At 50.4% G+C, this 13113-nt stretch overlaps 1 protein-coding gene across 1 annotated transcript in view; it reads right to left on the reverse strand.

The window, feature by feature from the left end:
- Positions 1-5695: 5695 nt before the first annotated feature.
- Positions 5696-13113, reverse strand: part of CDH22 (cadherin 22) — a 68006-nt gene continuing 60588 nt past the window's right edge. Inside the window, exons 10-11 of the mRNA XM_063078720.1 lie at positions 9303-9554; positions 5696-6249 (exon numbers count right to left, since the gene is read on the reverse strand). Of these exons, the coding sequence (XP_062934790.1) occupies positions 5696-6249; positions 9303-9554 (806 nt within the window). The remainder of the gene's footprint in view (positions 6250-9302; positions 9555-13113) is intronic.

Here is a 13113-nt window from a genome sequence, read left to right on the forward strand (position 1 = left end):
TCGTTCCCTGCAAGCCCATGTCTGAGCATCATGCCCCACAGCACACAAAGGGTTAAGCCAGACTTGGATTTGGGAGCCAGAGCCCATGGAGTCCTTCCTGACAATAAAGCTGATGAGTCCCTCCTTGCCATTTTCGCTCGCACAATAACATTTAATCATCATTTGCACAGCAGATGAGAAGTTTGCGGCAGATGCAATTCTGCGTGAGTGGCGATTTCTGCGTGTGGGCACCATTCCTGCTGTCCCCAGCACACCTGACAATCTGGGGCTGGAGCACGCTGAACCCCAGAGGGAGCGTGTATGCATCCACATGCCAGGAATCTGACTCCACACATGTTTGGGAGACGAGCTTTGGAGCCACGTGTCTGTTTGTGTATGTGCTTGTCTGTGGAGTTAGGCACCTGTAGCATGACTGTGGGTGAACCACGGTGGGCCTGTCTGAAGGTGCATGTGAACAGAGGTAGTTAGGTTCCTGAGGATTTGTGGTCTGGAACCACTTACACGTAGGCAGGCCAGTGCACGGGGGTATATATCATAGCATTGCTTGCCTGCTTGGTGTAGATCTGAGTACTTGGGGATGCTTGTTTTTTAGGTGCTTGTAAGTGATCGTGTATATGTTCATAGACACATATCTATGTGCTCATGTGTGAAAACACATCTATGGGCACCATTCGCTTAAATTTAGAGTTTGTAACAGACTGTTCCTGAGGCTACACCTGCTTTCCCGTGTGTACATGTAACTGTGCATATGCATTATGAATGAGTGCATGCAGTTATATGTTCACATGTGCACAAGCACATCGGAGGGTATACACATACATGTACTGTGTACATAAATGGGAGTTTCTGGGGACACATGTTCATGCATATGTATAAGTACATGTCTGAATGGAAAAAGATGTTCCCTCATTGAAGAATGCCAGTGGACGTACATGTACACACATGTAAGATAACACATCTATGGAAGCCATGTATATGCTCTGTGTACAAACATGAGTGCAAACATGAGAGCTTGCCTCTAGAACATGCGTGGTGCACTGGCATGTCATCACATTTGCAGGCCTGCACAGATATACTCTGTGTGCCTGACTAAGAACGTGCACATGTCTGCATCTCACACACAGGTGGGAATAAGTCTGCGGTACAACGCGTGCATGTGTCATGTGCTGGCATGCTCCTGTACCCATGTGCATACATTGAAGCATGAGCCCTCCTGCCTCAGAGGAGGGGCTGACAAGGTTACATTTTCCAAGGGCTCAGTGACCAGTGACAGAGAGCTGGCCTGAGTGCTCTTGCTGGCAGGAGGTAAGTGGAGCTGCTGATTTGTGACCTAGGGGTGGGTGGTGATGACGGCTGGCTGACGGAGTGGGAGCTTAGCCACCCCCTATGACAGCAGCCGGCTCTCCGAGCTGCCTGAATCAGGAGGGGAGGTTAGTTCTTGACCTGTGGTGCTTGGTGTTGGCTTTCCATCTCCTTCATGCATGTCCATAGCCATGTGTGGGCACACACACACATTGGTATGCACCAGGGACACAGACTCAGGCTTGGACGGTAGCCAGCCACTTAAGCTCTGCCTCCACCTTGCTCCCAAGCTCTGCCATACATCTGGAGGGGCTCCCCTTCTCACCAACCTGCTTCTCTCTCCTTCTCACACTGCCCACCCCCTCAGAAACTCCACTCAGAATCCAGGTCATCTAGGTCCTGTGCAGAGCCATTGGTGTGTGTGTGTGTGTGTGTGTGTGTGTGTAAAATGGTCGTGGGCCCTTGAGCAAGGCCTTCCTCATCAGTGAGCATTGGGTTCCTTGTCTCATAGGGCTAATAAAATTACCAGATTAAAGTTAAACAAGACAAGTTTTGTAAAGTGCTAAACACAGTAGACACAGAGCTCACTCTCCATGAGTTTTGCCTATATCAGTATTACTTACGTTCAGTGCTTAGAACAGTGCCTGGCACAGGGCAAGTGCAATGTAAATGTGCTGCCATCATTGTCATTACCATCATTGTCGTCATTAATATCCCTCATTCTGAAATTCTTGGCCAATTACACATAATTCTTGCTCAAGACCCTGAATACTCTTTCATCCTATGATAATGACAGTGATGGTGATGATGATAATAAAAGAGGAATCTTTCTCTTTTCATTTTCCTAGATGCCTTGTAAGGAGGGCAGATGTAGTAAATGGAAGGCTGTTTGTTCTCTGAGCTCCTCAATAGAGGTGGATGTGCCCATTTGGAGCCTGGAGCTGGGGTGGCCGTATTCTCTGCTTAACACAGGGAGAGGATTTGGAACTCTTGGGGAACCTGGCAGGAACCAACAAGACAGATGGCCAAAGGTTGTGTACCCCACAACAAGACCCTTTTCTGTGACCCCAAATCATAAGAAAAATCCATGATATGCTAGGCATGAGTGGATACCTTGTTCAACCCAGTGGATTTCACTTCGGGCTGGCTCAGCACCCAGTGGAGACAGCAAGTATGGATGCAGGTAAAACTTTTCCCTCCACACCCCACCCCAGAACCAGCAGAAATCATGGGGAGGCTTGAGGACTCACCTAGGCAGTGAAATGCAGTAGCAAGTAGAGGAACAAGCTTTCCCAGTGCAGACAGTGACTTCTGGACACACCCAGAACACGTGTTCAGGGCTTACTATGCGTGCTGCTGATGGGGTAGGTTCTGGGGGCCAGAGCACTGAGGTTTAAATCTTAGCATCTCCACTTATTAGTTGTTTGATCTTAGGCAAGTTACTTAACCTCATTGTGCCTCAGTTTCTTCACTATAAATAAATAAATAAATAAATATATATATATATATATAAATGCAGGGCTACCTTGTTGGACTTTTGTGGGATTAAATGAGTTAATTCATGTGCAGTGCTTGTGTGAACACAGGAAGCACTCAGTAAGTGTCAGTTGTTGTTAATGTATTTTATCCTCACAACAACCTAAGGAATACATGTTCTGAGTGTGTGCACTTTGTGGATGAGAAAACAGAGGCACAGAGAGGGCAAATCACTTGTCCAAAGTCACACAGCAGGTAAACAGTAGAGCCAAAGGCTCAGAATGTGAATCTGCATAAATAATGTTCTTTATTTCTGGCAAGAAATAAAGAGTTCTTTAACTCTGTGTGACCTTGGGTAAGTCACTCCCCATGTGTGGGGTTTGGACAAGATGTTCAAGGGACCTGTGAGTCCTTGTTCATGTGTCCCTCTCAACATGTAACCCACCTGTAACTTCCTTCTTGGCAGAGTGAGAATCTGTCAAGGCAACTAGTGCCTGTGGAAGGATCAGAGACTTGGAGTCAGGCGACTTGTGTTTTCCCAGCTCTGTCCCATACCAGCTGGGTGTCCTTGAACCAGTCACTTTATTCCTCTGAGTCTTGTTGGGATCGTGTATGTGAGAGCTGGGCACATGAGGGTGAGAGAGTGATCTGGCGTCTCCCTGTTCTTCCCCAGTTGCTATACCCATTTGTAGCATGAGCAAAAGGAACAAGTTAAGGGTCCAACATGGGGTGAACAGAGGTTCCCAAATATGCCCCCACTTGGTCCTACCATGTCCACATCCTCGTCATTAGTGATCCTCAGTGGACTTCAGAAGACATGTTCAAGTTCAGCAAAGCATCAGGTTCCTTAGCCTGGCCTTCAAGTTCTTATAACCTGCTTTAACCAGCCTTCCCCGCCTCATGTCCCATCATTCCTCCACCCTGTGATCCATCCCCTGGGACCACAGACCCTTCCTGAAGCTGCCACATGCTTCTTGCTCTCCCCTTCTCCCCACCTTTGCAGATGCCCTTCTCTCTGCATGCAATACTCCTTCTTTCTTGGCCATCTCATACTGATCCTTCACACTCAGTTAGAGTCACCTCTTCTGGGAAGCCCTCTAGGAAATATTAAATTTTTCTTCAGTTACTAGGACATTGCTCTGTTAATTCTGCTACGACTCTTACCAAACACATTATTATTGGCTGTTTCTGCTCCTGACCCTCCTCCTTCCTCTGAGTTAGGTCTTAAGCTACTGGAAGGCAAGAACTACTTATCATCTGTGTAACCCTGGGCGTGTTACTACTCTCTGAGCCTCAGTTTCTTCACCTGTGAACTGGAGCTGACACCATTTAACTTAGACGAAATAATACAGATAAGGCACTCAGGACATACTGACTGTCTCTGGATGTACCACAGTGGACTGTGGCAAATGTGGAGGGAATGAATGAAAGCTCCCTGGGAGGGTAAAAAAAATAAGGCTAATTATCAAAAAATAATGCTAATAATGAGCATTTATTGAGCATTTTTCATGTGTCAAGAAGACACTGAGATCAGAGCTTAACATTCATTATCTCCTTTAAGCTTCTTAACAACCCTTTAAGTGAGAGACTATCATTATCCCCATTTTACAGATAAGGAAACTGAGGCTTCAGCAGTTGATTACCTTGATGAAAAATACCCAGCTGAAATTCATACCAGATCAACGTGGAATGAACAAATCACATGAATCACTTGGGGGTAGGAGTAGGGTGGGAGGACATATAACCTACATCTTATAATCATATATGGTTTAAAGCTGGAAACTTTTAGAGACAATTTAGTCCAGGGGTTCTTAATTTGGAGTTCATAGATGGAGTCCATAGACGGGTTCCCAGACTAGACAGATAAGGTGTCCAGTGGCTTCCGACCTTTCTGTCTCCTGCCAACTCTTCCATCCCACCAAGTCCTAGAGCTGCCCAGTTTGTCTTCTCTTGGGACTCCTGTCAGGTGTCCTATTAACGTGGTCTGAGACTCTGGAAAGCTCCACAGTCGCCGAGGGTGTCCTTATCCCTTACTTAGGGCAGAATCAGGAGCTGACAATTGGGACCATTTTTTCCTCCTCCCTTGCAGATGTTGGGAAAAGGGGGAGAGCAGCTAAGGCAGAGCTCAGACTTGAGAGGCAGACACCCTGGGGTTCTAATAACGACAAGGATAATAGTAGTAGCAAAGGCTAACATTTATTGAACACCTACTATGTGCCAGGCACTGTCCTAACCACTTGACACATACGAATCCCTTTTATTCTCACATCTCTTTGAGGTAGGTTCTGCTAATAACCTCATTTGACAGATGAGGAAACTGAGGCCCAGAGAAGTGAGCTGACTTGCCCAAGGCCAGGCAGCTGGTCAGTGCCAGAGACTCCACCATCACTGATTAGGTGTCTTTGGACAGGTCACAGCCACTTCTCTGGGGGGCTTTCCTCATCTGTTACCTGCAGGACCCCACCTCACTGTTTCTAGACGACTGAGATGGTCTCTGTACAGCATCCTAGCACATAGCAGGTGCTTAGTAAACGAACAGCCTTTCTTTCTCCTTAACTTTGATGCGAGAAAACCTGTGGTGGCGGGGGGGGGGCATCTAAGCAGCGTCCTTCCTCCAGCAGTCTCGCTCAGACCAGGGTTGAGTAACCCACGCCTTCCCGACGCAGCAACGCCGCCCCCATCTCCCCTTGACTCCAGAGCCACGCAGTGCCCCGTCTCGCCGAAGTTTTAATGACGTTGGTCAAAATTCTGCACCTTGGGCCCCAAAGCTGCACCCCCTGGAGGGGGGGGGATCGGGGAATCTGCCCCTAATAAGTCTCCCCTCCTGTCCGGCCGCCCTGGGAGGGTGGGAGGGCTGGGGAAAGGGGTGAGCGGGGGAAATGTGTTGTCCTCGGGTCCAGTCGGGTCCCGGCTGGGGCTAGGAGGCCTGGGCCTCGTCGTCGGCGCGGTGGCCGGCGTAGAGCGCGGCCAGGGGCCGGAAGCGCGGGCCCCAGCCGCTGAGATATGAGAAGTCCTGCTCGGAGCCCGACGAGCCGCTGTGCAGCGAGCTGAGCGACCCGGCCGGCGAGTCCGCGCCTTCGAAGGCGTAAGTCTGGAAGGCGTCGTAGGGCGGCACCGACAGGTCCCCGTCCGCCAGCGCCACCTTGCGGCTGATGAAGTCCCTGAACACCGAGAAGTCCGGCTCGGGGCTCGGCGGCCCCTGCGGGAGCGAGTGGCGCTCCGAGGGCAGGCGGGCCTGCGGGGGGCTGCCCGCGCCCCCGCCCCCGCCCTCGCCGCCACCCCCGTCGCCGCCCTTGAGCTCGCCGAAGTCGTAGAGACTCCGCAGCGCCGTCATGTCGTAGGCTTCGGTGTCCTGCTCGCCGCCGCCCTCGTCATTGTATTTGATGACGTTGTCCCTCATGTCCTCATCCTCGTCCGGGCTCAGGTGGCTCTTATGGTGGCGCCTGAGGGTGAGGATCAGCAGCACCAGCACTGCGCAGGAAACAGAGGGGGCGAGTGAGGGCCGAGCCCCGCCCAGAGCATTATCCGGACCCACCAACCCTCCCGCCCATTCCGCCCTGGAGCGGGCCCAGCCTCAACATCCTGCAAATCTTCCTGGATTTCCACCTCTTACAATCAGAACCGAGCTGACTGCCGATAGGTAGTGAGCTTCCCATCTCGGGAGGTATGCAAACGGAGACTAGATCACCACTGAGGGTGGGGGTGGTGAACAGAGAGCAGAGTTAAGGGTTTCCACGGGTGTTGAGGGCTGGATTCAACCTCCGAGGTCTCCATTCTCAAGTCTACGAAGAGATACACTCTGAGGACTAGGTGCTGGGGAGTATGAAGGGGGCAGCTGAGAGACAGGTGGAGCTGGGGGAGTGAGAGATGCCCTTGACCCTGACCTCTCTTTCACTCTTGCCCTCTCTGTTCACTCCAGAAGCCCTGAGCTCCCTCTCAGGCCTTTGGGTCTGGGGTCAAGGCCAGCAGGAGCCCTTCCCTGAGAGCCCCAGGCCAGGTTGAGTGCCTTCACCTCCAAGGTCCCCGGGGAAGAGGTTCCTCCCTCTATAACACCAGTTCTCAAAGTGTGGCCCCTGAGCCAGCAACAGCTGCATCCCTTGGGAACATGTTAGAAATGCAAGTACTCAGGTCCTGCCCTAGAGCTACCGGGTGGCACCCAGCAGTCTGTGTTTTAACAAGTCCTCCTGGTGATGAAGAGACAGCTCAAGTTTGAGAGCCACAGCTCTATCATAAACCAGACCCTGCTGTGTTAACATGTCTGTCGCCCCACCCCAAAATACACACGTTAAACTACCCTTGAGGACCTGAGAAATGTTCCTGTAGCTTGGTACCTGGCATGTGGTGAGCACTTGAAGCATGCTTGTGGAGTGAATGAATGAAGAGTTGAATGGAGACCTGGGTGAGTGAAAGAGCGAGTCAATGAATGAATCATCCCTATCACTTTCTTCACTTGACTTCAGGGCTCCACACTGTCCTCCTCCTCCCACTGTGCTCATCACTTGTTCTCAGTCTTCTAAGCAGACTTCTCACCTCTCTGACTTCTTAATGTCAGATGTCCCAGGACTCAGGTCTTGGTCCTTTATCTCTGCTCCCTCTCTTGGCACTCTCCTTCAGTCATGTCGTTAAGTTCCATTTAGAAGCTGACAATTCCCATATCTCAGACTCCAGCTGGGACCCCGCCCCTGAAATCTAGATTGTACATCCAATTTCCTATAGAACATGTTCTCTTGGTTGACCAAGAGAATCTCAAACTTAACATATCCAAAGTTGAAATAATCTTCCCTTCTTCCCCACCCTCAGTCTTCCCCATCTCAGTGATGGCAACCCCAAATTTTAGTTACTCAGGACTTTAAAAATCTCTTGTTCACTGATGAACTCCAGTGCCTAGCACAGTATAGCACATAGAGGGACTCTTTGGATGGATATGTAAATAAATAATGATGGGTGGGTGGATGGATGGATGGATGGATTGGACATGTGCTGGGTACTGTGCCAGGCACTGGACTCTTCTTGCTGCTCCAAACAGCTCCTGCCGGGTCAGTGGCCAGAGCCAGCTGCTAGGGCCATGGGGTAGGGTACTGGCTCACCACCTAACAAGGTGGCTATGACAGGGAAGGAGGTGGGGGCTGGGGACAGGTCCAGAGGGAGGACTCAAGGGAAGGAAGGTATCAGGAGAGAAGTGGAAAAGATGTATGGATGGCTTTTGGAGCTCACGGCTAGGAGCTGTAGAGGGGGATGCCCATGAGAGCAGATGGTGGGGATTGCGAGTGGCGGGCGACAGATGTGCCAGGCCTGATCAGCGATTCCTCCCATCACCTTTAGAGCAGTGATGTGCACTTTCTTCGTTTGTGGGCAATTAGGCAGAAATTTGTTTGCACTGCCTCGGAAAATGAAACCGCTGTAAAGTGCACCCTCTGGAAAAAGAGTTTCTGAGCAATGGGCTGGGGTGGAGAGGGAGGGGCTCCTGGGCCTCCCAGCTAGGAGGAGCTTGCCCAAGGCCTCTGCAGGGACTGAAGAAATACATCTTGGCCAGGGGAAGGTCCCTGGAGGCCATGCAGCGACCACACCAGTGGTAGGCAGCGAGGGGCGAGAGACAGCTGTCATCTCTCAGGGAAGTAAGCAGAGCTGGTATCTGCAATCCACACCTCCCTTGAGTTTCTCCAGCTCTGGCTGCACCATGAAACCCAGTAAGCACAAGTGAAGCATCACTGCCTTTCTGTATTTGTGGGGCTTATGGCCACTGGAATCCATTTTAGCTCCTGAAACTTGACCTCTTCACTGGTGACAATTTGGGATTCAAATGGCTGCTGGTGGGACTGGTATTAGTGTAGATTTTGCACCCCCCTCCAATGTCTTGAGATTTTGCCCCAGGTGCCTTAAGGTTTTGCCCCCAGTTTAGATTTATAGTAGGTGATGTAGTTAGAGTAACAGGGGACACAGGGTGAGAAGACCTAATTTCATGTAAGAAAATCAACTGTAGGGCTGGCCTGTGGCTCACTTGGGAGAGTGTGGTGCTGAAAACACCAAGTCAAGTGTTAAGATCCCCTCACTGGTCATCTTAAAAAAATCAGCTGTGTACCCTTATACAAGCCATTTAACCTCTCTGAGTCTCAGTTTCTTCATCTGAAAAATGGGATGATATAGCTGGCCATGTGGTTGCAAGGTTCACAAGAGCCCTTTTTACTAAAAGCCCTATGTAGAGAATTAAAAAGGACTATAGACATGAGAGAATTTTTAAAAAAATATGTTTGGTTTTTACAAATTAGGGAGAGATTTGGGCTGTGTAGAGGGTGAGCCTGTGTGAACTCAGTCCCAGGTCGGGTTGACACCATCTGGAGTTGGTGGTGGGGCAGCTCTGAACTTAGATTTCTCCTGGGAGCTGCATATCAGAGCTTGGAAATGTTCAGGCCAGCCTATCCTTGTATGGAGAGGGAAACTGAGGCTGCAGGGGGGCTAGGTGAGGAAACCCAGGACTCCAGGACGAGAGCCAATTGAGCGGGGTGGGTGGCTCTCGGTGGACTCACCGACCAGGATGAGGACACAGACCAAGAGGGCTATGAGGGCACCGGGGCTGAGGGAGGCGGCCATGACAAAGGCGGTGGTGTTGCAGGACTGGATGGCGCCGGAGCTGTCGCAGCCGCAGATGCGGATCGTGAGTGTGCCCGTGCTGCTCAGCGTGGGTGGCCCGCTGTCCACTACCAGGATGGGCAGGAAGAACACGTCCTGCTCCTGCCGGTTGAAGCCCATGTGTTGCGTGTGCACTGCAGCTGTGTTGTCTGCTCCAGAAGAAGAGTGTGGCATGTGACTTGGGTCCTGGGCTCAGCTCCCCTGTCCTAGCCATCTCCTGATCCCACCTCGAGATTTGCCTCCCTATGTTTCAATGTTACTGCCTCCCAACTGACTCATGGGTCTATTCCCTGATCTCCCAAAATTCTGTTACAAGCTGTTCCCAAATGGTGCCCCCAACTGCCCGAAGAGCCTGTCTCCAGCCATATAGCCCACAATTCTGTCCTCGGCTGCCCCAAGATTCTATTCCCAGCTGTCTCAAGATTGTGTTTTCAGCTATTCTAAGATTTTGTCCCCAGCTGTGCCAAGGTCCTGTCCCCAGCTATTCCAAGATTCTCTCCCCAGCTGGGCCAAGGTCCTGTCCCTGGCTATGTCAATTTTTGTTTTTTTGGCCATTTGTTTCAACAGCCTGCTTTTGTTCTAGATTCTACCCCAGCTGCCTGGTGCATTTTGGCCCTAGGAGTCCTGTGGTCCTTGGATTGTGGTTTGCTGGGCCCTGACAAATCCTGGGTCATCAGCGAGGACTGAATGCTGGCTGGCATCTGACTTTGGCTGAGGGATCTTTCTGTCCTTCAGACCCCGAGACCAGCTGAGCATCCCGTAGCCGGCTCAGAAGTCTCTCTGAGTCTAGCAGGCTGGGGGTATGGCCACAGGGGCCTGATGAGTGGACTCTAGAGTGACAAGGTCTCCTTACCCACATCTTCCTTTTTACATAGGCAGCCAAAGGGGAAAGTGAATGAACACACATGGTACCCACTGCGCTGCTTCAGCCTGTTGCTGGGAAAGCCAGGCTGGGCTTGGTGATAGGTGGTACCCACTTCCTCTGCCCTTCCCTCCTCCTACACACCTGTTCTGTATGAGTCAGGCCATACCGGCCCTCCATCATTTTGATAGCTCCTCTTAGCTCTGTACGACGTGGTGGTATGAAATGCTCAGAGCCCAGCTGGCTGCTGTCCCCACCCTTTACAGCCGACTCTGCAAAAGAGGGCCCTGCCTTCTTGCTGGGGGCCCTTCAGTCCTTCTCTCTGCCCTTGCAGTCTTCAGGCTGGTGTCTCTGACCCGAGACTTTTGCAGCCTGGGTTCCGTTCCCAGCTTGGTGGCCCCAGTTAACCCAGTCCCTTCCCCAGCATCTCCAGTGCCCCAGATCTGGCCTTCGTCATCTTGGACACAATGCAGGAAAAGGAGCCCTTGGACAGACTGACTTGTGACCTGGGGCACATCTAGGAAGTGGTCATGAGATGAAGATTGCGCACGAGGTGATGGGCGCATGGGGGCTCATTATATTATCCTTCCCACGCATTTGAAAATTTCCATAAAAATATTAAACAGTAATGCCAAGTCTGTCATTTACTAGCTTGGGAAACTCACTTAGGTTGTTCGGACCTCAGTTTCCTCATCTGTAAACTGAGAAAAAGAGTATCACGTAGGTTTGAGGATTAAATGGTACGATTCACGCATGGCCCTTAGAGTAGCTCCCAGCACATAGAAATTCTCAACCAATGCTGGTTAATATTTTTTTCAGAGTCCACTGTATTTCCCCTACACTGCACCATACAGCGGCTGCCTGTCTAGGGCCCTGCCTTTACTCATAAAGCTCCCACTATCTGGAACACCCTCTCCACCTTCTTGCCTGGGCAAATCCCTCATCCGTCATGCTCCAGCGAAATGTCACCTCCTTTATGTGGCCTCCTTTCTCTGCTTCCCTGGGAAGGAAGGATTTATGGCTCCCCCTTCCCTGCTCTGACTACTCAGGTGCCACGCACAGTTCTGTTACAGCACTTGTCACGTTGCACTAAGTTAGTGTGTGCCTGTCTCTCCACTACACAGCCAGCCAGCGCCTGGCACTAAGCCAGTCTTGAACAATGCTTGAATGAACCACAACTTTTGGGCTACCTGGTGATCCTGGGTCAGTTCCTCAGGCTCTGGCTTGAACTCTAGCCCTCCTGCCAAAGGGTGAGTTTACCCCAGCTGTGGAAACATTTGCCTTCCACTGGGGAAGAGTGATTCAAGGGCAAGATGGGGAACAGAGGAAATGACATGGGATCATTTGCATTGACTGGATGCCTTTTATGCATCAAGGAAGGTGTGGGTACTTTAGATACATAGTAATGTTTAATCCTCACAACTCAAGAGTTGTGGCATTATCCCCATTTTATATATATGGAAATTCAGGGTCAGGGAGAAGTGGCTTGTCTGAATTTATCCAGTGAAATCATACATTCGTCAACTCACCAATCTGTCAATTTTTCCTTCCTTCCATCCACCTAACAAATTTTTATTAACTCCTATGTGCCAGGCACCATGCTAGTCACCGGGGGAAAATGGTAGAGAGCTAAGCCAACCATAGCCCTGGATCAGAGCTTATATTCTAATGTGAGAGACAACTGTTAATCAAGTAAACACACAATTTAGTCTACAATTACCAACCATGGAACGATGATGAGTGCTCCCAAGGAAAAGTATAGGAAGAGCACGTAATAGAGGACCTGACCCAGCTTGGAGGTCAGGGAAAGATTCTTAGAAGAAGTGACATTACTCCTGAGCCCTGAATGATGAGTTCAGGGAGAGAGAGCTGCCTGTGCAAAGGCCCTGAGGTTGGAAGAAGCATAACACACTCAAGGAACTGAAAGCAGTTCTCTGGCTGGAGGGGTGAGAGCAATAGCTAGCATGAGTCAAGATTCGGCTGGAGGGGGAGACAGGAACTCATCAGGGGAGGTCTTGGAGGCCATGGTAAGGAATTTGGGTTATTTTCTTAAAAGCAATGGGAGGCCACTGATTGGTGTGTTTTAAGCAAAGAAGTGACCTAGTGACACATCATCCATTCATTCAACAGCATATATGAAATGAGCACTCTATATGTCAGGACTATTCTAGCCCCTGGCGATACAGCAATGAACAAGACAGACATGGTCCCTATCCTTGCTGAGCATACATTATAAGGCAGCTGATAATCTGAAATACAGGAGTGGATGTGGAAGACCATTTGTGAAGCTATTGTGTGTTTTAGGTATAAGAAAATAGTGGTAATGAAGGCACACAGAAGTAGGCAGATTTGAGAAATGAGAGGCTGGCACTGGTTCAACCTCAAATTGCCGAGCAAGAACAGAGATGGTTTGTCTCTCCGGGTTGCTGTCTTTGGCCATGGAACCATATGTTCTGAGAGCTCTGGTCCCTGCCACTTCCCCACCCCATAACAGGGAATCCTGGGGCATCATCTCCCTGAACCCATCAAGCTGCCATCCTGGGCAGCAGCTGGCTTCGGTTGGGGGAGCTGCTGGCCTCCCCAGACCCCTACCCCACCCTTGTGGGTGGGATCTGCGCCCAGCACTACATCCATCCATCTGGCCTGACATACATCAGTGTCAATCCCTGGCTGCAAAAGCAATATTTATAAATCACGTTTCCAAACTGGCTACAAATTTGTACAAAGAAACAGATGGGTTGGGGTAGCCTTTTGTCACCTAGGATATTTATATGGTGAGGAGGAGGGGGCTTGGCATGTTTCAGAAGGGGACTAAGGGACTGGAAGGGGGACCTTCCGTGGCTGTT

Source organism: Cynocephalus volans, chromosome 1, assembly GCF_027409185.1.
Source record: "Cynocephalus volans isolate mCynVol1 chromosome 1, mCynVol1.pri, whole genome shotgun sequence".
Classification (NCBI taxonomy): Eukaryota; Metazoa; Chordata; class Mammalia; order Dermoptera; family Cynocephalidae; genus Cynocephalus; species Cynocephalus volans.